The following is a 24421-nucleotide window of genomic DNA, read 5'->3' on the forward strand; positions in this document are numbered from 1 at the left end:
GGCTAACCTCAACTTACCTGCCATAAATATTGTGCGGTAGTAGCCTAGTACTAGAATGAGTAGGAAGTAAATGCCGTGGCCATCTACCTGGTATGAGTATATTTTTTTCGGTGCCAGTGGCGAGGCACAAATGTCTTTTAGCAGGGAGAGATGGTTGCAAGTCAATAGAACCCCAGAATTCGATACAGTCACAGTCTTTCGTCCTTAACCATTTCCCCACATGAGTAAGGGTTCTTTACTTTGCCACTTTCACAAAGCTTGCTGACTTCAAAAGGTTGTTTGTATGAGTACATGCACTTTACATACTAGAATATGTGCCACCGGTCAGCATGGCCTCAGATCTGCAAGCGGAACATAATTTGGCCTGCCTGAGTTTGCCTGCTGATCGTCTAACTGTAGCGGGGGCAACTATACTCCGAGCTGATCTCTAGATCATTTACCTAGTGCCGTAATGGATTGACCTTTATAATTCGAAATGTACTGTCGAATACTCTGCCTGCGACTCATTGAATATGATTACACATATGCGCTCGTATCTTACAGCTGCTGTACCACAATTTTCTGCTTGGGGGAAATTTGCACGAAAGATTGTTCTGGTTGGGCAGGCTCAAGGTTGCCGGCAGACCGGGTAGTCCCATGGATGAAGTACAGTGTGGCCAAGTACTAGGTAGTAGTTACTGTACTTTATGCATACCTTGAGCAATTGCAGTCCTGTTCGTCAGATTCATACTTTTATACTGTATAGTGGGTTCCACTCTACGCCAGCCCTCGCCTCTTCACCACGTTCCCCTTTCCTTATTCTTTCTCTCTTCATCATAAATTGCTCTCTCTTGCCCCTCCCCCCTCCCCCAAAGCTCTTCATTTCCTATTCAGCACACTTGCGTTAGGCTAATCATCCTTTATCTTTCACTTTGCACAATCACTCTTTACAAACCTGTTCAAATCCTTGGCGATTATCCCGATATCCGTGTCTCCACTTCTATTACCAGTCTGGAATCGAAATCGGAAACTCGACCATAGAATCACTGCAGGAGAACATTTCTAGGGAGATCTTGCATTATCCATTATCAGCATAAATAACCAACACAGAAAAGGGAGATATAACATACACAAAAGTACCCTTCAACAACACACCGCAGGAGTCATTTTTCATTGAGAGCCGTTGTCTCGCGGAGGGCCTGCCGTAAGAGTCTTGGTTGATTCGTCCGAAGATGGTATTAACACAGCAGAGAAGAACATCTACCTCCGACGACGAATTTCCCACTGCTCAGCTTCTCCTGCTAGGTACGCAAGGTCTTTGTTGCTTGAAACAGATGGTGATGGTCTTACTAACGCCACTACTCATGTATTAGCAATATGTCGTATCGCAGAGCCCATTGCCCTCACATCCATCTTCCCGTACTCATGGGTCATGGTCAAGGACTTTAATGTGGCTGATGACAGCAATGCGTCTTTCTATGCCGGCATTCTTGTCTCTACCTTCTCACTTTGTGAGGCTCTTACGGGCATGTTCTGGGGAAGCCTCTCGGATCGAGTCGGCCGCAAGCCTGTCCTTATCTCCGGCTGTTTCGGCACCATGGCATCTCTTCTCATGGTTGGATTCGCAACCAACTTTTGGGTAGCTTTACTCGGTCGAGCTTTAGGTGGTGTACTCAACGGAAATATCGGGGTCATTCAGACCATGGTCGGCGAGCTGGTCAAAAATCCCGAACACGAACGTAAGGACTGGTTTACTTGTCGGTTTCAGTGATCTGCAGTGTTGGAATTGTTTCTGATACCCCTTTCCTATAGCACGAGCATATGCTATCATGCCGTTCTTCTGGTCAATTGGAACTATCATCGGCCCAGGTAAGCGGAAGCGTGTCTCATCGACATTAGGGGGAGGTCTCAAGCTCATCATCTTCACAGCTATTGGAGGTCTACTTGCAAAACCTGCGGAAGGCTATCCTACTTTTTTCTCTCAGAGCGGGCTTTTTGGGACATTTCCCTTTCTTTTGCCTAACTTGGTCTGCTCTGCTTTGCTTCTTTGCAGTATTATTTTTTGCTGGCTTCTACTGAACGAGACGCATCCCGATATGCAACCTCGAAATGGAGTTGGGGCAGAGGGCCCTGATAGCGCAGCTGTCATGCATCCTCTACTGGCCACTTCGGGACCAAGTACGACTGCAGGAGCTGATCTCCGAGCCGAGTCTTACGGGACTTTCAATCATGTGCACCTCCACGACGATCAGGATTGGCATGTGCGCTCTGATGGCTCGATAGACTCGAGTTCGCAACGGAAGGCCGTCTTCACGTGGCAGGTGACCATGCTTGTTCTCGCGTTGGCGATATTCACATATCACTCGATGACATACGATCATCTGCTGCCTATCTTCCTGCAGGATAAGAGGGCAGTCGACGTCAATTCCTTGACTAGCCCGGCTCTTCGATTTCCCGGTGGAGTCGGTCTTTCGACCCAGTCCGTTGGTTTGATTATGTCTTGTGACGGCCTTATTGCGTTATTCATCCAAAGCCTTGTATTTCCAGTTCTGGCTCATTATCTGGGGGTGTGGCGCCTATTCGTCCTCGTCACCATTTTGCACCCTCTTGCTTATCTCATGGTTCCGTTCTTAATCTACGTTCCTCACGACTTCATCTTCACCGGTATCCTTGGATGCCTGGTTGTTCGCAACGTTCTCTCGATTATCGACTATCCAGTCCTCCTGATCCTCATCAAACAAGCCAGTCCTTCTGGTTCGGTTCTGGGCAAGATCAACGGGCTCGCGGCCTCTGCGGGTGCACTCTCACGCACCTTGGCTCCGCCAATTGCCGGGTTCCTATACAGCACCGGTGTCAGGGTGCAATGTACGGCCCTCGCGTGGTGGGGGAGCACTCTAGTCGCCATTATTGGGGCAGTGCAAATGTGCTTCATTCAACAGAAGAAACATGGCTCTGTTGTAGTACAGCCTGCTGCACACTGCCGTTATGCACCAGATTCATCTACGTGGAAGCAAGAAGCTGTTCATATCATCGTGACAGAAGCTGAAGCCGACATTGGTCATGAAGCCGAGAGGAACTCGCGTATGGTACAAGAGACTCATGATTTGGCTTAAATATCAGCAGCTCACTCCATAACCAGCGTCTCCTACCCTTGTCCCTGTCTTGTGCGATTTTACTTGCGGCATTAGTCGGGCTAAGCAGTACCTCGAATACACGCACAGCCTGAAAAGGTTGGGAAGTTCACATTCGAGTGCTGGCAAGGTGTTCCCGTATGACTGGAGTGATGTACATAGATATTTTGGTATCACTGGCAATATGATAGCACAAGGGTATAAGATCGACATTTGTGCTCAAGATGGGTATTGGCCTCCCGCCTGTTCAATTGCATCCGAGAAGAGTGAAGTCGTGCCCAAGCACTCTGGCCGGCTATCATAAGGCGGTGAGGCTCGGTACATCAATTGCCATCTCACACCGCTGTGTAAAGGCGGTGTGGTACGTCGCCCCTTTTAGACTAGTTTTGTTTATCGCTTATCCTGGCAACGGCCGGAAAATCATAATAAACGCCGATCTTAGACTGATCGTGAGCATCGACAGACACCCACTGCCTTAGTGCATTGAATCAGGGATCGTTCATTCCCCTTCTGCTTGAAGGTACTGTAGTGCCTTTTACACCTACCCATCTCATAAAATCTCTATCTGTTACCTGTGATCAACCACTTCTCCCTGGTGCCATGTCCACACCTCTATCACCGTGGACGTCCTCGCGCCAGAACTCTCGCGTCCTCTCATCGAATTATGACGAAGCCGTAGAGAAAGAGGACGTTGAAGCGGGCTCATTCATTGTTCATGCGCAGGAGAATATCCTCTCCAGCCCGTCAAAGTCGATCGACGATGTGCCGATACCACTTCGGGTCGACGAAGATCATGACCCTGGCTATGAATCGTCTAGTCGGGAAGAAGACAACGCGGATGTGGAATCCTTGCAGATTGCACCTAGCTCACCGTTTCAGCTTGAGGGAAGGGACGAAACAGTTGATTTTGCGAGACTGCGAGCCATAACCCGGCAACCATTAGAGAGCATCAGCGAGCATTCCGCAACGCCTAGAAAACGCTCCTATGAGCAGGTACCTGACTACCAGGAGATTGACGAAGAGTCGGAGGAAAGATACAAAAAAGTGGCCAGTCGAAGGGAAGCTTCAGAAATTGGCGTCTCCGCTGATGACGATATTGAGCCTGTTGGCGACCAGCAGAGCGTAGCAGAAAGGATAGGCCAAGGAGTAATCCATGGCATGGTTGAGAATAGGGACAACGAGGGCATGGCAACTCTTCTTTATAAGAACGAATCCATTGACGATGGATTAGACAGTGATGAACCTATCGACATATACGAAGCCAACGACCCTACGAACGACGACTTTCATGATTCTATAGATGATACTCGACTCAGTACCTTCTCTGCCGTGCCTGATATGACTACATTCGCTCAACTGCGAAGTGACTCTCCATACAAGTCGAAGCGATCGCTTTCACAAAGCCCGAGCCAGGAGGAAGACTATGAATCTCGAAGCACGGAACCGGCTACATCTCGAACCGCACGAAAGTCGCCTAGAAAATCCGCTTCGCTTGACGCTAGTAATTCATCGCCTCTCATAACACCCAAAAAGGGAGATTTCAAACACACTGATGTGACTCCCAATCTGCTCGATTTCTCAGACCAGCCTGCTTTCTTCTCACGTGCACGCCATAATATGCAGAATGAGCGATACTCGCCGCTGCGACGATCACCACTGAGAAATGCTCGAGATGCAGTGAAATCACCTGCCAAGGCTTCCCTATTAGACTTCGACATACCCAGGATTCCAACTCCTCGATCCATTCCCACGGTCACCCCGCGGGAGCTCGAGTCCTTAAAGTCTGGGTTTCTATCTGAGATCTCTTCTCTCAAGGCTACCCTCAGCGGCAAAGAGGCGGAGGTTGCCAGTCTCAAAAAGGCAGTTGCAGATGCCGAGCGACGTGTTGGCGAGGCATTGGAGGAGGTCCGCAATGAGTCAACTCGCAGAGAAGCGTTGGAAATCGAACAAATCGAATGGCAACAGAGGGGCCAGGAGTTGGAAGCTGTTCTGCGCGATATGAAAGCCGAAATTGTCGGAGGCGAACAGGAAAAGGAGCGACTAGTCAAGAGGGCCATTGACGCCGAGAAAATGAAAGAGCACCTGGAAGGGAGGGTGCTGGACCTGCAGAGTCAATTGACCGCTTCTCGTAACTCCGCCTCGGAGAAGAGCTCTTCAGCGACGCATTCTCCTAGTGTGAAGACAGCCGAGGAGACTGCGAAGGAGGTCCAGGATGCCGTCAAGAAAGTTGCACGTGAGCTTCATACTGCTTATCAAAAGAAGCATGAGACCAAGGTGGCGGCGTTGAAGAAGAGCTATGAGGCTCGTTGGGAGGAACGAGTACGTCAAGCTGAAAATAAGTTGAAGGTGACCACTGAGGAGAACGAACATTTGAGGAAAGAGCGGGATACCGTTCTATCGGAAGCATCACGGGCCAATTCGAGCCTACTTTCCCACGAAATAAAAGAGATTGGTCCAGACCATCGCGTGCTGGAGGCACAAGTCAAGGATCTACAGCAGGAGGTGGTCATTCTCAAGGACGAGACCGAACGTCTGCATGCTGAGTTGAAGGTTGAGCGAGCGGAAAAAGGCGAACTTGTGGCTGCTGTTGATGAATGGCTGTCAATCCAGCCGGTTCAACCGAGCGAACCAAGTCTCCCCCCGTCTTCCCATGCCCAGCTGCCTCAGTCGCTGGAGCCGTCGACAACTACAACTGAGCCATCACCCGAAAATATTCAGCGGAACGTTAGCCAAGGCGGTTCCTCCAGCAGCACCCGTCCTCCTAGCACAGGCGCAGGGTATGAACGAGAAAGGAAGATTCCCAAGATCGGGGTGCCAGTCAGCAGACAAGGTCGCGGAAACAGCGGCAGTAAATCGGGGATTGCAGTTTTCACCCCGGGGCGGAGCGGCATCATGGGCTCGATTGAACGTATGGGCCGTGGGGGTGCCTAGGATGCGTAGATGGATTTTTATTTTTGTTTTCTTTACGCATTGAGATATCCTAAGGGGGGCGTTTGTTCATGGAATCGAGGGCCTGTGTGTTATGAGACGGACAAGATTTATGTGCCTAATGATGCATTGTAGCGAGTAAATCAACTACTCCCTATTTGAACAATTTGAGATGAAGTCAATGATTCTGCTATATGATACCATGGAAATCGATCATTTGCTCGCACATGAACTAGGGACGATAGGGTGAAAGCATTGTAGATTGGTCACTGCCTGTACTGCAGGTTACGAGTTCACTTCCTTCCACATGGTAACTTACTATCTACGTATAGTACTGTACTTACTACTGCTCTCCTCCTTAACCAAGCAAACAAGTATAAGTGATAACTTGGAAGAATAATTGAACCCACTAAGAGTTTGTCTCAAATAGGCAGTTGCGCGTATGAGCTGAGCCTGGAGCCCTGAGCCTCCTAGAGGCGGGCGGCTGGCCGTGCAGTCAGTCGGTTTATGTCGGATTTGGCGGGCTTTTCATGAAACCCCAGGCCGGAAGGGGGGGGGAAGAAGTAACCTTGAACTGGAATTTGGAGCGCGGGTTGGGAGATTTCCATTTGTAATATTAATGGGATTCGGTGCTCTAGAACGAGTCCCTATTTTTACTCACTGGCATACGAGTACTTAGAATTTCAAAGTTGTAACTATTGAGTATATTTCCATTCCGCCCACATCCACAAGATTGATGATCAACATTAATGAAAATAATAATGCTACTACTCATACTATGTAATATACTTTTCCAGATCGCCCACTGGCAAGCTTCCACTTCCTGTCAACACATCGGTGATCCGCCGGTCGTGTCACTCGTGGGGGAAAGAATCTTTAAGGATTTTCGAGAGCTGAGGCGTCGGAAGTTGTCCACTGTCCACTTTGTCCACTTGCCCAATCGCATTTCCTCCTTTCCAAGTCCCCAGGTCTGTGAAAGCTCCATGCTTGTCATCGATCTGGAGTTCACAAAATAAAAAGAGAAATGTATATATATACACATAATTAAATGAATAAATCAAAATCAGGAATACGAGTCAGAAAGCAGATGTTCCAGTACAAGCTCTCGAGCAGGACTCACACTGGGTCAAAAGGGAGGAAGAAGAGGCGATGGCTGCAAGGGCACAGCACTCCTCTTGGTCAAGGATCAAAACAACTGGAACCATTGATCAATTCCTGATCACAGGCTATTGTGGCTAGACTGCTAAGTTACTCAAGTGATAATGTGGGGTAAGTTGAAGCCCGCTTCTGGATTCCTCCGATTATCGCCAATTAACCCGCTCAGCCCTCCGTCATGTCCCGACAGCTAACGCTCCAATTACCTCTCTCCTCCTACTTTGCTTACTCCCCTCTAGTTTTGAATCATTTGATCAGGATTAGGGCTTATAGGTTGAAGGCATAGGGTATAGACTATGACAACATTTCTCGAGTCCAGAGCCCCGACTCGGAGTCTCAGGAACAAATCATTCGCCTATCGGTCCAGAAACTGTGAGCCTGTGACGGGGATGCTCTGCAGGCAAAGTGCCGCTTGCCGGCACTATGACGCGTGACATCGGCCACGTATGGGAGAAAAAAAAAAAAAAAACCTGGAGCATCACGTGGGAGAGAGCTTGTTTAGTTTACTCGCGCAAGGATTCGAGACTGTTCGTTCCGAGGAGCCAGGATAGCCTCCGTGGGGACAGAAATGCGTAGCCCCGTCGGCGTGCTTTCATCTCTAGGGCTACTCAAAGCCTTTGGGCGTCAATTGCAGGGTGTGGCTTTTACTGAACGCTGTACTCTGTACAGTAGTGCACATATACCTTGTAGAGTAAGTACAGTACCCCGTATATTCTTCTTTCATCGGCTTGCGGGATCGGCTGCAATTCCACATCGGGCAGCTGACGGTGTGGGTGAGTGTGGGCCTGTGCTATTCCCACTCTTAGGCCCAATGTGTAAATGCGGAGATCTGATAGACAGTTAATCACAGCCGGCCAGTCCTGATCTCTACTTATGTAGACTGTGGTTCACAAGAACAAGAACAAGGAACAAGATTTGGTGCTGCACCAGAGCCGAACAGCTTTTCTAAGCAGTCAATGCTCGTGAGCACCTTCACAATGCCCGGACACAACATGCGCGCCTTTTCCGACTGGCCGGTGATTAAGGCACATGCTCCTTCCTGACTGGTAAATTGTCTCTTGGTATAAATGAACTCGGCGTTTGATATCCCGTGCAAGGAGTGGAAGAGGGACTAGGTCCTATGATAGTGAGAAGGGTACGTGGCCAACATACATACCATGTAGTCGATATTACATAGTATTTATTTCCTTCGAGGCCCCTACGATTGTGACACAGCTCGAAGCCCCTGGAATGGACGAATACCGTCATAGAGGCTTTATACCAGACAGACAGCCGGTACGGCTGGGATTTGGTTTGTAAGATCCCCGGACAACATAAGCAAAGCTAAAGTCGACGTTCTCATTCGTTCCTCCTTCTTCACTCGTCCAGTAAAGACTGGAATGAAATAATGGTTGTATCCCGGGGTCCAGCTAGAAGATAACAAAGGGGCCGCTCGGCACTTCCTCACGGGTATGGACCATCACGAAGTCTAGAGGGAGCCGACGGAAGCGACCCCGAATTTCATGAAAATCAGACCAGGGACCACAGGCTTGTTTTTCGGCCAGTCACGGCTGTGCAGGCTCGGAATCTTTTCCGGTTCTAGCATGACGCAGCTGCTGACCAAGTTTCTGGCTAACTGTTCGGCCAGGGGCATTGTCATGATGGAGTACCGAGTACTTTAGCCATCACCAGCTGTGAATAGCCACAGGAGCCCCATGGCTTGAACGAAGAAGAAAGCCTAACAAATTACTCCATAGTAGTCTTGAATTTGCACCTGGTTCCTCTGGTCCGAAGGTAGCTAAGAAGAATGTTGGTTAGTTAAGTGATTGATCATGACTAAACAAACATTCGCACACTTGTGACAGCCGGTTCAAGTAACGTGACCGGGCCGATGGGGCCTTTATCGGAGAGAATGGGCTGGGAAAGCTGCGAATCCTAGAGCGGTTGAGAGGCCCAACAGCCACTCACTGGCTCACTGGCCATTGAGAAAGAAGAGTGGGTCCAGCCGGGATATCTTTCCTTTGCTGAAAGTGAAAGCGCAAGACGGAAACCTCCGGCTATAGCAGCAGCTGCCAGCTGGAGAGAAACAGATTCGGTCCACCTTTTTCCTTTCCTCTTTGGATGGGACCGCCTTTTCCAGACTTTGCCTTTCTTTTTTTTTCTTTTTTTTTTGTATTTCTCGTTTTTTTGGCGATTGGAGAAGGAGTAGTGGGGTAGGGTGGGGAAAGGGCGCTCAACCTGGGGCTTGCCGCTCGAGACTCGGAGGAGGAGGAGGAGGAGGATGGCGAAGTGGGGAGGGGAAAGGAAGAACCTGGAGGGAAGGTTGCTCACTGTTGGTAAGTTATTACTGGTAACTTGACTGTTGGGAGCCGGAAAGTGGTTGAAGTCGGATGGATACGGCGTCACAGGCGTCACAGGCGTCACAGCGCTCACGGCGTCACGATAGGTGGGGGTGCCCTCGTACAGTAAGCAGCGGCAATGACTGGCTCATAATCAACAAAACTTCCCCACCGAACGTGGCCCGCTTTCTTCCTCGAGACACTCGAGTCACCCGGTTTGTACTAGTCTACTTTATCTAACGCCCACTTTTTCGCTTTTTTTGTTGCGTCTATTTTTCTGGCCAGCGTGACTACTATGGAGTAGGCTAGGTATGAATGTAGGCTAGACTAGAATGGACGACGAGAGTATGCACTCCGTACACTCAGTGTTCTTCGATAAAATAAGAACAAGAAGAAGAAGATTCCAAGATCACTAACTAATAACGATAATGATGAATTTTAAGACCCAGGAAATTAGTTTGGGTAGTTTGGTTATTAGGTTAGTCATGAGTGGTAGTTAACTTACTCCGTAGTTAGTTAAGTTAGTTATAATTTATTACCATTCCATGTGCCGCCTTTCCTTCCTCTGCCATTTTTGGGCGGAATTATTGATCCCACGGTTCTGGTCTGGGGGAGGCAAACGATTCTACAGAGTACTCCGTACTAACGAGTAACTTAGTTAGTCGAATACTAACTGCATTAGTAACTACGACTAAAGTGGATCTGGGGCTGGTACTGTCCCTTCCCCTCCCCATGGCTAACTAATTTCTACGAGTACGTACGAGTACATGTAACTACTTTACTAACTGATTAACTGATGGAAATGTCATTTTCGGGGAGTGAGCGTTTTCCCCTACCCCCGAATTTATTAAAATCCCTACTTTAGTACTTAAACATTCTCCTCCCCGACCCCCGCGTCGTGTGTCGACTTACCGTCGTCCCCTTGGACGAGAAGTTTGAAGCCTGGTCCGGTGATCTCCTGCCTCTATTTCCCCGGAATTTAATCCCCCCAGGGAAAGGAAGAACCGATTACAAAAGAGAGAGAGAGAGAGAGAGAGAGAAATTAAAAAAAAGAAAGAAAGAAAAAGAAGAACACAAGCAAAAGCAAAAGACATCTCGACTCACGTAACCTCTTTTTTTTTATTCATCACCTTTGGGAATACCTGCTTGCATATATCACTGTTCTAGGGGGGAACGAAAACCAAAAGCGCGCAATCCACAGAAAGATTTACATCTCCACTCTTCCGTCACTGTCTCGTTCTGATCACCAATTCTATAACTTTTCTGTTACTACCCCTTTCACACTTCTTCTTGGCTCTGCTCTCCTTTGAGTATCTTCATTCTTCAACATATTAATTATTTTGTCCACCCACAACCGTCCATCTACCATCGTATGGACTGAACCCATCCTAGTCCGTGCTTCTTCATAACAATGACCAATTCCGCCGCATCACCGTCATCGGCATCCAACACTCCCATGGAGACTGATCCCAAAAGCAAGCGCAAGGCCTCTACAGCCGGTCTGCCGGCCAACTCCCGTCCCGTGAAACGGCGGGCGTCCAAGGCCTGCTGCTGTTGTCGGGCTCGTAAGGTGCGCTGTGATGTGGTCGAGAATGGATCACCATGCACCAATTGTCGCCTGGATCAAGTAGAGTGCATTGTCACTGAGAGCAAGAGGAGAAAGTTCGTCCATGTCGAATCTGTCTCCCGTTTGATTTCCACTCCACAGAATCTCCGGCTAACCTCGAACGCGCCGTGTTGCCACTATACAGGAAATCACGTGTGGAAGGTGACAATAGCAGCTCACAGTTGCACTCGCACTCTCCTTCTGAGGGCGCTGAAGATGCTTCCAACCTCTTCCGCAGACTGAGCGAATCCCAGGGGCTATCCGATGTCGCTCCTGCGTCTCCGTCCCAACGTTCACTGGATCTAGACCAAGGACAGCACATCCCTCATCTTTTGTGTGCGTATTGATCCTCCAGTTGCTTCCACTTGGATATCAACTTGCGCCCAGCATTGTCTAATCCATAATCGTGTTTTAGATCAGAGTCAAGTCAATCGGGCTGGCTCGGGAGATCGCTTTCGACGAAGAGTGGCCCTCAATCCGGCTGTTCCGGCAACTCTACCATTGCACCATGTCACGTCACAGATTCAGCAAATGCTGGACCCCTCTTTTGCCAGTGCAAGAACGGGCGGAGTCGCTTTACCTGATTACATTCGTGGTCTACCACCTCGTCTTCAAAAGGAAGACATTGAGTACCTGTACCAGAAGGGAGCGTTGACCGTTCCCGACGTGGGTTTGCGCAACGAGCTGCTCAAAAGTTATATACATTACGTGCATACTTACATGCCCCTCCTTGACCTGGAAGATTTCCTGCAGACCATTGTTCAGAATGACGGCATCCGTCGAATGAGTCTATTGCTCTTCCAGGCCGTGATGTTTGCGGGTACAGCGTTCATCAGCCTGAAGCACCTTCATGCAGCAGGCTATCCTTCCCGAAAAGCGGCGCGCAAGGCTTTTTTTCAGCGAGCAAGGCTTCTTTACGATTTCGACTACGAAGTTGACCGGATCTCACTGGTTCAATCACTGCTCCTGATGACATATTGGTATGAGACACCGGATGATCAGAAGGATACCTGGCACTGGATGGGTGTAAGCCTGTCTCTCGCACACACGATTGGCCTACACCGGGATCCGGGTAACTCCCGCATGGATGTTCGGCGTCAACGGATGTGGAAACGGATCTGGTGGAGTACATATACACGCGATCGCCTGATCGCACTAGGGATGAGACGGCCCATGCGTGTAAAAGACGACGACTGTGACGTTCCCATGTTAACCCTTGATGATTTTGAGTTCCAGCCGTTTTCCCCTGAAATCGTGAGCATGGTGGGCAACTCGGAAATCTTACAGAACCCGAAACACCAGCGGGAGCTAGCCCTCATGTTTATTGAAAAGGCAAAGCTCTGCTTGTGTGTCAGTCATGTATTATCTGCGCAGTATTCGGTCTTGAGCCATAAGTTTGGCGGGACAATGGAGACTACGATGATGCTGGTACCCAAAAAGTCGGCAGCAGAAACGTTTGAGGTTCGCCGATGTGACCAGGAATTGGAAGACTGGCTGGCCCACCTTCCCACCGAAATTCAGTATGCCCCTGCCGCACCCGCCAAACTTGGCGAGGCCCAAGAGGTGCTTCATTCCCATCGCGCGTTACTGAAAATGGTCTATTTGACCACATCCAGCGCCCTGCACCGCCCGCAGGTTCTCCCTGCGATCCCGTTTCCATCCACGGATGCTGAATTGCAGGAAATATCAAGGAACAAGGTCAGATATGCTGCCATCGAGATCACGAACATCGCCCAGGATCTACATAGTCTTGATTTGACGCGATATTTCCCTACCACTGGCGTCACGGTTCTACTTCCCGCGGTCATAATTCATCTTCTCGATATCAAGTCTAGCGATCCCACAATCCGAATGACCAGCCTTCAACGATTCTATCAATGCATGCGGATCCTGCAGCGTCTTAGAGAGATCTATGCGTCTGCCGATTTCGCGACATCGTTTTTGGAGGCTGCGATCCGAAAGGCCGGGATCCAGCTTACAGTGGCGCCACAGGATGTGCACTCACGGTCCGGCAGTACGCTTGGCGCGACTACTCGGGTTAATGCCTTGACTCCACCCCCAGATTCTTTGGCACAGAAGATTCCCGACCTTACATATCCGAAGTCCGACACAACCGGGCTTGTCGAACAACTGGCTGCAGAAAGCGGGCCAGCCTTTGCCTCTACCCCGCCGCCTTCCGACGGCAGCGAGAATGGCAGCACAAGCAACATAAACCCAAGTTATCATCATCAGGACGCATTCAGCATCCCCAATCTGGATTCCGAATTAAGTTTGAGCCAACTGATGGACTTGGCGAATGATGCCGAGGTCACCCAAAATGATTTCGATGCTCTCATCAATTTTGACGACACCGGAGCCGATTTTCTAGGTGTCGACGATAGCATCAATACCACCGGACTCACTAGCGGTAAAGGCTTTAGTTTGGGGCTAAGTGCCTTGGACAACTTACCCGACATGGCTACATTCAATTCGACGGGGAAGGGTCTTAACCTTCCGGGTCTAGAAGATGAGCAAATCTCTGACGAGCGCGCCTCTGGTGTGGGGCATGCTGGGATGAATACAATCTCATCCGACCTCGATGCCGAACTCGGATTGAATCTTTAAGCATGGCCTGTGATGCTATTCACCGCTTCTCGAGTGCAATTTTACCCGTGTTTCTCTTCCCCACCCCCTCCCCCTAAAGTGCGTGTATTTACTGATTGGGATGGTGGCCTGTTGTGCCCAATAGCGCACATGCATTGAACACCCTTTTTTGCGGCCTAGAATACAGGCAGGTTTTGTAGGGCTTTTTACCTTTTCAGGGCTTGGTGAACCCCTCTTGTGGGATCCGGTTAATGACTCTTTCCATGTTTGTTCTTGAGACGGAGTTGGCATTTGTGCCTGCCGTCATAATATGTATATAACCTGCACAATCAGCCGCAGGACATCTGATGAATATAAATGTGTACATGATACTGGCAGGTGCATATGAACTATAATATTGGTTTGAGAGCGTTCCCAACTCCAGCGCCCCGGCAGATGAGGAGTCTAGTAGACTAATTTAATTTGTACGTAGTCAGGGTTGACCGCTCTGCCCCGCCCGATGGAGCGAGCTACGTATTGTAGACCTGTGGATCCACCATGGGCCTTTGCGGATTCCCAGTCTAGCAGTCAATGTACCATTCCTGGTGTTGTCTGTGCATCTAGACCATTGCTCTATTCATCATGGCACACAAGCAACCCCTTCAGGTCCTTTTCTATCAGTCAAGTCAAGACATTTGGCCCTGCCACACACGCGACCTGGAGGTGCTGTGACTTTTGCACTTGCACCCGAACATCATCCCCATCAGTGAATGAACTAATGCAGCTCGGCAGACTGCTGCCTGCTGCCTGCCGCAATCCCTAGTTTGAGCAACATTGCTAAGTAATATGCGAGTCAACCTCCCTTTACTGAGGCTGGAATGTTCGGGATGTGTATTGACCGCATACTACGACCCAAGGTACCTACACAGCAAATTCCTTTAGGTCGAATGTAGATTCAATAATAGTATACATACATACATACAGAGAGATGGATGTTTATATGTGTGCGGAAGACACCACCTGATGCAGGCACCGGCTGTCACTGTGGGTACTGTCCAGTCCCTTCAGAGATCATACAAGCAGACGTATGGCCTGGAAAAGGGACTGGTACGCATGCACATGATATATATCTCCACGGACGGCTGCGGGTGTAGAGTATAGTACAGACAATGAGAATCGGCATACAGTCTCCGAGTCAGCTATATGTTAGTGTGTGGTCAAAGTCATAGATGGACTGATGTCTACCGATCTTGGTTTGTTTTCCGGCCCAAGGCAAGTTTTGCTGGTATCGCGGGTAAAAGGTAGCTAACTCTTGGGCAATATAAAACACTCACGATGCTTTCCCTGATGGCAGGGCTAGGTGGTAAAAAAAAAAAAAAACAGGGGTCCATGTGGTCCACTTCCTTACGCAGGACACTAAAAGTATAGTTGGTCAGATGAGGTAGTTGATTGAGCAAGCGAAAATTGAATGGCTAGGGTAATGGTGGAAGAAATATGTCATTAAGGGCTCCTACCCCTGGTATCAGCAAAATAATTACGAGATATGAAGATTAAAGAGATTAAAAGATGGAAACAAGAATATGCGTCAAGGGGTCGGAAGCACCAGTAACTTGGGCCAGACCAGTTCATCATCGCAGCATCGCGTCATGTAACCAGATTGCCGTCCTTTCATGGGACACGCAGTTCAAGTCAAGGAGAAGAGTTAACTGAGAGAGACGCGCTTCTCATCCTTCTTATCAATGGACTGTTGCTCCTCTAAAGGCACAGATACTCCCACTTCTTGAGCGGTCTCGTCCGAGAAGCGTAGATCAGCCTCCATGTCCGCGTGCTCCTTGATCTTGAGGAATACTACAGGGGAGGCAATCACAATACTGCCAGCAAGGAGGCCCCAGCAGGTAGCGAATTCCGTCATGAAGGGAGTATTCTCCGCATCCAACCTGTGGATCAAGCCAGTTAGTGACTGATATGAGTAGGGGAATGCATGATGGAGACTTACCGCCACATGCCTGCTGCACCAGCGGACTGGATGCCCTTGTAAAATCCAGCAAAGTTGGCCAGCTTGCGGCCGTTGTTTGTCAGAGAACCCATGAACCTACAATTCACCTAGTTAGTCTAGTTCTTACCATCCCAAATTCAATTGACGTCCCAAAATTAAGTGACGAAGGACGGGGGGTTTTTGGAGCAAGGGGCCAAACTGACCAGTATGCGCAAGTTTGGAAAGCCGCATCATAGAACCCGTAGAACATGTACAAAAACATTGGACCCACGAAGCCGTGACTGGTCCAGTCGGTATCCGCCTTGACTGTTTCGCGAGTGTAGGTCTTCTGAAACGCATAACCTCCACCCCAGACACCCATTGTGAGAACCAGCAAAAGGAAAAGATTCAGCCTGGCTCGGGTGGGCCGAGAGAGAAATTTCAAGTCCAGTAATTGCCCGAAGACGAACGCTCCGAGCATCTGCATCAGCCAGTACAGCAGATTGTTGAGGGCTCGTGTACGGATGGTGAAGTATGCACCATTGACACTGTTGAACTGGTACGCCGTAAACCAGTTACTTGTCAAAAACATCGGGAAGAGGAGGAGAATATAGTAGTCGGTGCGGAGAGTATCATAGAGACCCATAAACTCGGATTTCCAGGTAGGGTTCTTCATGACGATAACGTGCGAGCCATCTTTGCGCTTGACATACTTTGAATCCGCGAGGCCCCAAGCCAGGACGAAACCCAAGGCCATGAGTACCATGAATGCAATGTAAGTCCCATCGTTTACTTGACCAGCCACTGAGTGCAGGTTTTGACCCAAAGGCACCTACAATGCAAAAGCGTCAGCTTTGGATGGGAGGTCAAGGTCAAGGATACATACCAAGCTGCCGATGACGCCGCCAAGATTGAAGATCACCCAGAAAATGGCGATGAATTTGCCCTTCTCCTTTTCGTTCGGATAACTCATCATGACGGCACCCTGGGCGCACCACAGTAGGCCAGCGCAGGCGCCTAAAAGTGCACCAGCAAAGATCAGAAAGCCAGAGTTTTGGTTGTGGTTGTAGGACAGTAGCGATGCGACATAGAGAAAATAACCAAAACCACCAATTGAGAGCGTCAAACGCAGACCAATGCGGTTCGCAACAGAGCCCGCGAAAAACCCAACAACCCCAAAGGTACTGTAAAGGGCGGTGTTGGCGTTGTTCACGTCCTTGAAACCTAGCTGACCTCCACCTCCGAGGCCACTAACGGCATTGAACATTCCCGGGCAGAGGAAGCAGACAAAGGAGACCAGGAGAAGCTGTGCATCAGGCGAGGCAAAGTACGGCAGAGTCCATGGACCAATCTTAAAAGATTTATACATCCAGGACTTGCCAGTAAGCGGGTGGACTTGGCCGGCCTCAGGGTCAATTGTGACAGCCTGCACCTCCTTTTCGGGCTGCTGGCTCTCCGGGCCAGTTGTTGAGGTAGCCATTTTTTGTCAAATCCCCGAGGTCGAACAGCAAGATGCTTTTGAGACGATTTGAGGAGTGACTGGGGACTTTTCTGCCACTCGCTAAGTAAGAGCAAAGACACAATCAGCCGACCAATCTTGCACAGTACAGTAGAACCAGAATTGGCAAAGTCAAGTGGGATAGCGGCAAGTGATGTATGTGTCTAGGTCTTAAGGATAATTGCGGGACTGAGATATGTGCCGGAGCAAGAAAATACAATCCGCAGGAGATAACGGGGATGGGATGGCGAAGTCAAAAACTGGACGGGAAGACACAAGAGGAGGAGGATGAGAGAACTACCCGACGAACGAAGTAAAGATACCAGACCACTGAGGTCAAGAAAGAGAGAGGTAGGCGGGAATTCAGTAACATAGAAATATGTAGGTTTCCGGGGACACACACACACACACACAAACACACACAAGGCTAGCGACGGAAATATTTTTCAAACCAAGGCGTGACAAGGGATGAGATTGTTTTGGGGACGATCCGGGGTAAGAATGTAGGGGGCGGACACGAAAACAAATAGTCTCGGAAGGGAGAAAGGATTCGGATTGTGGTGTGATGGAACGTACTGTTATCGAATTGCCAGTAAGGATAGTAACAGAGAGGCGAAGTGGAGAAAGTGTGGGAAGGGAATCAGGAAATAAATATCTTGTTAGGTTGAGGAAGATGAAGAGGAGGAGGAGGAGAAGAAAGAAGAAGAAGAAGAAGAAGAAGAAGAGGAGGGGGCGTGAAGCAAGAGGCGAGAGGCGAGAGGTCAGGGAATTGTGAGCTGATTATTGTTGTGGTTGTAGTTGTGGTTGATGTTGATGTTGATGCTGATGTTGATTGAGTTTGGTAAATGAAGGTGGTGGATACCACCCTAGGACAAGCGGAGAGGGAAAAAAAATTACCAAGTAAGACTGAGATGCGACAACAAGATAACCTTTGAGCAAATGAATGGAGGATAACGAGACAGCCTGGGAGATAATGAGTAACTACTCCACGGGTACTGTACCTACTAGCTAGACTAGTAGACTAGTAGTACTCAGTAGTACCTTATCATCGGTACCTGTTTAGTTGTCTCTTCAGCCACGAATCAGAAGCGGCAGGGTTGCGAGTCGATCGCCGTCCACATGGGATGATCCACCCGACTGCAGACAGGCAGGTAGATAGACGAGGTGAAAAGTGGTAATTACTATATGTAACTAGGAGGTGGGGGAGAGAAGGCCTGGGGAAGAAGAGTTGGAGCCTTGGAGGAAAAGAAAAAAGAGTACATACAAGCAAATACACACATTAGATAGTGATACGCGGCAGGATTTAAATAGTAAAGTTACCTACCTGCTTACCTTACTTGCCGGGCTAAGAACAGTGAATACCCAAGTACATCAAAGATTGTCAATGATTCAACGATGATTCCAAGCAGACCTACGGACGGTAACGAGCTCCAGAACCACCAACTTGACTTGATGGTTGGTCCGCGGCGAGCGGGTTTATCTCCGCATGCATGACAGTGCAGAGGTACTCAGTTAGGTCTGCGAGTGGCTTTGTCGAGGAAAGGTACCTAAGTTAGTTACTGGCTAACCACCGGACTCAAATTCTGACAAATTGATCATGATCCGGATCCTGTGACTGATTACTTGATAAGCCAATGTCTGAATGAATGAAGATAAACAACCCACCCATCGTTGAATTTGCGACGGTGACATTGGGCAGCTGAAGCTTAGCCGAATGCGGGGGGCCCAGTCGGGTCCACGGCTGCCACCGTTGCATTCTACCTTATCATCTGCGGAGCTTCAGGCCAGTTTCACTGGCTCCTGGGGCAACTCAGGATGTGTTGTCGTGTCTAGAAAGGTGATCCCCGTATTATGTGCTTGGGGGCCAGGTGAGTGAATGAGTGAATGTATAATACTGTACTGAACATGTGGTAAGGGCAATGATAATGTGCCGGCCCTAGTCGTCAGGCGATCGATAACTAGAAGGTGCTCGATCTTACTCCGACAGTAAGTCGACTAACTAAGTTACTACTAGGTTTACTCTAAGTTGGTTTTTGTTGGAGGTTTCGTGACGATAACTAGTTACTTCGGCTAAGTCTGGACGCCGCAGTACGGAGTGCGGAGTATTGTAAATTACGTAGCTGTAGGGTAGCTAGTGTACTCAAATGGTAACTAGCTGCTGCGTAGTTTATTCCTAGCTTGTTCCGGTTGCCGAATATTAGTCATAGTAATTGTTTGTACTGGAAGTTACTGTACATGTTTTTGATACACCCAGGTATCGGAGACAGTACGTAATTGTAGTACTGGTCGTACTAGACATACTCGCCAGTACAAGTCTCGAACGTTGACGGATGCTGACTTAAGCCATATAACATGTTTGGTAAGCCAGTCGGCCATGTAAGCCAGTCGGCCACCCATGTATTACATATAAAATAGCTGATTTTCAAATCATATTATCTTCACCAATTTCTATTGAATCTTTTTAAAATTAAATATTAAAAGTTATATATATATAATCTTCTGATGCACAGAATAAAAAGTTTTAATTATCTTTATTAACTTTAATATATACTATTTATATATCTTATAGAAATTACACTCTATTAAAGAATTACTACTGGTAAATAATAGATTTTAGAAGAAAATAAACTGATTTATTATATTAACTAAGCTCTTAGATTATATATTACAGACTTTCTAAAGTATATATTCTAAGATTGTTGAACTATTCAAAGATTAAAATCAGCTTTGTATATACAATACATAGGTGGCCGACTGGCTTACATGGCCGACTCGCTTACCGATTACGTTAAGTTAACGTTAAGTTAGCTGGCAGTTTTCTGTCTGTCCGGCCAAAACAGATTAGCTGCAGAATGATCTCACACCCCAATCAAGGTATGTTGTTAAGGATGCTTGGTGATGTCGTGGGAATGTCAACTTCATGCCTTTCCGGTTGCTTGACGAGGCGCCTTGTTTCAATGACAACACACCCATACCAAGCACTGTCCATGACCTCAACAGAAAGTAGCCCTCATCGTCGATATCAACAACATATTTATCACTCATTGAAGTCTATGTCTTTGGTTCTAAATTCGGCGCGATAACTCGCCGATGCTAATATACAGACAGGTGTTGGTACAATAAGTGGCGGCGCAGTCCTTAGATCATGGGATCAAGAAAACCCTTCCCAGTCCCTTGCACGCATCCTCTCCGTGATTCATCATTCGTAAATCATAGATCAAGCAACTGGCAATGCCCAACGTATATAGCCGGCCTATCGCTAGTCTCAAGACCAGAGGCAAAAGAAGTTCACGCGCTGGGACCACGCATGATACACTCTCTCCAACGCCGATATCCTTCATTTATGTTTGTGCCATTTCGTAGCAAGAATAGGATAAAGGCGAGTGGGGAGTCCCCTATAGGAGGAGGCGTTCACAGACGAGGCTGCTCGCGTTTCCAGCCGGCCTCTTCCGCGATCAGTTCAGCCGCACGCTCACCGATGGCCAGCACGGTCAACATGGGGTTGATGGTAGGCATCTCTGGGAAGACACCCGCGTCCGCGATACGTACATTCTTGAGGCCCCGCACCTTCAACTGAGGGTCAACGACGGCCATAGGGTCACGGGCCAAGTTACCCATTTTGGTGGTTCCAGCCGGGTGGTACACAGTATGCGCTACGCGACGGCCGTACTCTGAGAGTTCTTCGTCCGTCTGGACCTTGGGACCCGGAGCCACTTCGCGTTTGATCCACTCCTTGAAGGGCGACTGCTGAGCGATCTCGCGGGCCGCCTTGAAGCCAGCGACAATGGTGGCAGCATCGTAGCCCTCCGGGTCGGTGAAGTACCGGAAGTCCAGGGCGGGCTTGACGCTGGGATCAGCAGAGGTCAAAAAGAGACGACCACGGGAGCGGGGGCGAGGGATGTTAGGGGTCATGCAGAACGCATCTACCGGTGTGTCATAACCCAAACGAGTGGTGTTCAAGCAGAAGGGGATCTGGTAGCAGTGCATCATGATATCGGCGGCGCGACCATCAAAACCATGTGCATTGGAAAGCTCGCGACGTAGGAAGATCCCGGCATCAGAGTCCATGGTAGTCTGGTTGGGAGGCACAGGACGGTTGAGCTCCCAGATGATTATACTCTCGGGGTGATCCAGGAGATTCTCGCCGACACCAGGGATGTCCTTAACAACCTGGATGCCAAGAGAGCTCAGCTGCTCACGCGGACCCAGACCAGAGAGCAACATCAAGCGAGCAGTATCAACAGCTCCTGCGCAGAGAATCGTCTCCTTCTTAGCCCGTAGGGTGTGCTTAGCGCCAGATTGCAGCGTGACATCAACACCAGTGACAGTGTCACTCTCGACGTTGACGCGTGACACCCAGGCGTTCGTCAAGATGGTCAGATTCGGACGCTTCTCTTCACCACGGAGAATGGGGTGGATATAAGCGACACTGGCGCTGCTACGGCGGCCATCGTCGGGGTTGTAAGAGACGGAGAAGAAGCCAACGCCCTCAGTCAATTCACCCTTGGAGCGGATTTCCTTGTTGAAATCAGAGATGATGGGGATGTTCATTGCGCTGGAGCAAGCCTGAACCCAGTCCTTGCACAGTTGATTACGGTGACGGCTGTGAACAGGCTGGACGGTGTTGCGCAAATTGTCAAGGACGCGGGTGAAGGTCTCGAAGGACCAGCCTGTGCAGCCGGCCTGTTCCCATCTCTTGCAATCGTATTCGAAAGGACGGAAAGAGATCAAGGTATTGTGGCTGGAGCAACCACCCAGCACCTTAGCACGAGAGTGACGGATATGACTGTTGCCTGTATGAATCTTCAATGAGTATTGGGCCTAGATCTCTTTCTTTACTGGACCGGGGCCGGTCGATTTCTACATACCCATTGGTTGTTCAGTTGTACCGTAGTCATAGTCCAACTCGCCTCCCAACAGATTTAACCATTCACGCAGGTTGAGCACGCGGTCATCCATGAAATCACTGGGACCACCCTCAATCACCAGGATGCGCTTGTTAGGCAAGTACTCGGCCAAACGACTAGCAATGACACAGCCTGCTGTACCACCTCCCACGATGATGTAGTCATAACTGTTGACATCGCCGGCGGGAAAGTCGTTTGTGGTTGCCATGCTGAGCAAGATGAAATCAAATCCAATCCCAAAGCAGGAGATTAGGGTCGTGAGAAAGTACCAGAGATAACAAAAATGATGGCAGGGAGGAAACGGGGCGGGCGGGAAGGGGAAAAATAGAAAAGACGGCGGGGACGAGGGGAAGTAAATGTCTTTAAATTGAGTACTGGAGAGGGAGACGCGGCGAGTCTGTAGAGACCCCGAAACTATCAGGCCATGTTTTCTACTCCTAAAATTTGCCAACAATTCCCTCCATTTCCACTCCTCCATGTTCTCCCGCACACCTTTTTTCCCTCATCTTCTTCTTCCTTTTTTTTTTCTTTCCCCTCCTTCCTTTGTTCTTTTTTCCCATAATTTTCCTGGACTGGGAGAAAATCTCCACCCCAGGATAAGGCACCGAGTCCGGATCATCCAATAATGATAGTCGTGTGGCGGAAAGTACGCCGCAGTGGGGCACTAGCTCAGCCTCGGCGGTGTGCCCATTGGAAAGTAGTCTGCTGTGCAGAGACGGTACTCTGTAGTTAGTTATTAGTAGAAAACAATACCAACTTATGTGCACCCCACACAGATTCTCACTGGCCAAGGAAATCCCTTCCTATTCTTACTAATTGACTACCTAGTAGCCCGAGTCGGCATCCCTCTCTCCCTCCGACCCGGGCATCTTACTGACCTTGCATGGGTACCTATAGTGACTAGTATTGTACTCCTACAGTGTAAACTGATAAGCTTCGGCTCCAACATCCCTCCCATCGTCTACATATACTATATCGCGCAGGATGGACCATTAATGCATAAGTGCTTACCTATAGAATCCATTGGTCCTCAATTCCTCGTTGACCTTCCGCGGTCCGCCCATCTCCTACGACGTCAGTACTCCACATGAGACCCGACACTAGGCCGCGCCACGATCCCGCGAACGGGGCACTAGTCAATGGTAAACTCCATCGGAGATGCAGGGCCGAAGGCATTCCGGGATCGCATTGCCTGCTTAGGCCTTAGGGTTGAGTTAACAGGCGGCAGCACAGGTATACCGGATTGAGCAAGAGAATAATAGACCGGCATGCAAGTTGAGATGAATGCTACATAGTACAAGGAACTTATCTTCTTCTCTTTCTGTTCACCTCATCATGGCTTGTAACCAGCTGTTCGATAAGGTTTTCTATCGCGTCCGCATGGGCTTCGTCCTCCGTAGCTGAAACGGCCGTTTCACCACTAACTTACACTGCCGCCGGAGGATCGCTGCCGTTCGTATTAGGTAAGCCTAAACACCCGCCGCCGGGTTTGGCGGTGAAGCCTGCACACCTCCCGAGCCATGCCAATTGTGATCCTATTCGGGCTTAGTTCCTCCGCCACTTGCGTCTGATCTTGCTCCGGGCTAGTTACCTAGAACTAATGAGCCTCGGAGCAATCTTGCAACTTCATTCATTACATCTACTTTTTACTTTTTCCATACAACTCCAGATAGGATTTGTGGTCCTTTCTCTTCGGAAACAGTGCCGTACAATCATACGGGCATCCTTATCTTCTTTCCCCTTCCCCTCCTCCCACGGGCCTTCTCCTTTCCTTACACACCATTCTCCCTCTTCGCATCAGTAGAGCAATAGGGCTCAAATTCCCTATCAGAGCCATGTCTTCCCTCCCTTTTTCTACTCGCGAATTGTATTATGACGGCAAGACCCAGCCTGCCTCTTCAGGCAAAACCTTCCAATCTATCAACCCCTCAAACGCCAGTCCTTTGGCTGAGATCCAGGTTGCTTCACATTCCGATGTAGATGCAGCCATCGCTGCCGCCGACCGGGCCTTCCCCTCATGGTCTCAAACACCACCCGTTGCACGTGCCCGCATTCTCCAGAAAGCCGCCGCCCTGCTCCGCGAGCGCAACGACGATATCGCTCGTGTTGAAACTCTTGACTCAGGCAAGGCATATACCGAGACAAGCACTGTCGACGTCGTCACCGGAGCCGACGTACTCGAGTACTATGCAAATCTGGTTGGAGGTGGCGGGCTGAATGGAGAGACCACACAGTTGAGAGAAGATGCTTGGGTGTACACCAAAAAGTCTCCGTTGGGTGTTTGCGTGGGCATCGGAGCTTGGAACTACCCTATTCAAATGTTAGTCAGCCTTCCTCCTCGGCCGCTCAAATCACCCCCCCC

The 24421-nt window shown here is 49.2% G+C and overlaps 6 protein-coding genes across 6 annotated transcripts; 4 read left to right on the forward strand and 2 right to left on the reverse strand.

Annotated features, from left to right (window-relative positions):
- The first annotated feature begins 1049 nt into the window (after positions 1–1049).
- BO72DRAFT_217179 (MFS transporter) lies at positions 1050–3543 on the forward strand. The gene is made up of 4 exons (XM_040939735.1): positions 1050–1284; positions 1353–1718; positions 1792–1848; positions 1909–3543. Exons 1-4 carry the CDS (start codon positions 1212–1214, stop codon positions 3090–3092), a joined length of 1680 nt encoding a protein of 559 aa, XP_040798170.1. The 5' UTR covers positions 1050–1211; the 3' UTR covers positions 3093–3543.
- Position 3544: 1 nt separating this feature from the next.
- On the forward strand, positions 3545–6238 carry BO72DRAFT_217180 (uncharacterized protein). The gene has a single exon (XM_040939736.1). It carries the CDS (start codon positions 3711–3713, stop codon positions 6039–6041), a length of 2331 nt encoding a protein of 776 aa, XP_040798171.1. The 5' UTR covers positions 3545–3710; the 3' UTR covers positions 6042–6238.
- A 4186-nt stretch (positions 6239–10424) lies between these two features.
- farB1 (putative C6 transcription factor (Ctf1B)) lies at positions 10425–14063 on the forward strand. The gene is made up of 3 exons (XM_040945401.1): positions 10425–11173; positions 11263–11453; positions 11533–14063. The coding sequence occupies exons 1-3, from the start codon at positions 10923–10925 to the stop codon at positions 13719–13721; spliced, it is 2631 nt and encodes an 876-aa protein (XP_040798172.1). The 5' UTR covers positions 10425–10922; the 3' UTR covers positions 13722–14063.
- A 1318-nt stretch (positions 14064–15381) lies between these two features.
- BO72DRAFT_499455 (unc-93 family MFS transporter) lies at positions 15382–17134 on the reverse strand (the record flags this gene model as incomplete). The annotated part of the gene is made up of 4 exons (XM_040948840.1): positions 15382–15616; positions 15676–15771; positions 15879–16486; positions 16541–17134. The coding sequence occupies 4 exons, from the start codon at positions 17132–17134 to the stop codon at positions 15382–15384; spliced, it is 1533 nt and encodes a 510-aa protein (XP_040798173.1).
- A 2973-nt stretch (positions 17135–20107) lies between these two features.
- On the reverse strand, positions 20108–22407 carry BO72DRAFT_488506 (GMC family oxidoreductase). The gene is made up of 2 exons (XM_040948045.1): positions 22021–22407; positions 20108–21945 (listed from the first exon to the last, which is right to left on the reverse strand). Exons 1-2 carry the CDS (start codon positions 22265–22267, stop codon positions 20564–20566), a joined length of 1629 nt encoding a protein of 542 aa, XP_040798174.1. The 5' UTR covers positions 22268–22407; the 3' UTR covers positions 20108–20563.
- Positions 22408–23894: 1487 nt separating this feature from the next.
- On the forward strand, positions 23895–24380 carry BO72DRAFT_385615 (aldehyde dehydrogenase; the record flags this gene model as incomplete). Its single annotated transcript, XM_040941591.1, has 1 exon — positions 23895–24380. A coding segment is annotated over one exon (486 nt), but the record flags the coding sequence as incomplete, so codon positions are not given.
- Between the last annotated feature and the right edge of the window lie 41 nt (positions 24381–24421).

Source organism: Aspergillus fijiensis (genome assembly GCF_003184825.1).
Source record: "Aspergillus fijiensis CBS 313.89 unplaced genomic scaffold BO72scaffold_52, whole genome shotgun sequence".
Lineage (NCBI taxonomy): Eukaryota > Fungi > Ascomycota > Eurotiomycetes > Eurotiales > Aspergillaceae > Aspergillus > Aspergillus fijiensis.

Bases quoted from the DNA above. Each gene is read 5' to 3' on its own strand.
- BO72DRAFT_217179 (XM_040939735.1), top strand. From the start codon at position 1,212: ATGGTATTAACACAGCAGAGAAGAACATCTACCTCCGACGACGAATTT. The intron at 1,719-1,791 runs GTAAGGACTGGT...CCTTTCCTATAG, and splicing joins CAAAAATCCCGAACACGAAC to CACGAGCATATGCTATCATG. The intron at 1,849-1,908 runs GTAAGCGGAAGC...TCATCTTCACAG, and splicing joins TGGAACTATCATCGGCCCAG to CTATTGGAGGTCTACTTGCA.
- BO72DRAFT_217180 (XM_040939736.1), top strand. From the start codon at position 3,711: ATGTCCACACCTCTATCACCGTGGACGTCCTCGCGCCAGAACTCTCGC.
- farB1 (XM_040945401.1), top strand. From the start codon at position 10,923: ATGACCAATTCCGCCGCATCACCGTCATCGGCATCCAACACTCCCATG. The intron at 11,174-11,262 runs GTTCGTCCATGT...GCCACTATACAG, and splicing joins ACTGAGAGCAAGAGGAGAAA to GAAATCACGTGTGGAAGGTG. The intron at 11,454-11,532 runs GTGCGTATTGAT...ATCGTGTTTTAG, and splicing joins GCACATCCCTCATCTTTTGT to ATCAGAGTCAAGTCAATCGG.
- BO72DRAFT_488506 (XM_040948045.1), bottom strand. From the start codon at position 22,267: ATGGCAACCACAAACGACTTTCCCGCCGGCGATGTCAACAGTTATGAC. The intron at 21,946-22,020 runs GTATGTAGAAAT...AGATTCATACAG, and splicing joins TACAACTGAACAACCAATGG to GCAACAGTCATATCCGTCAC.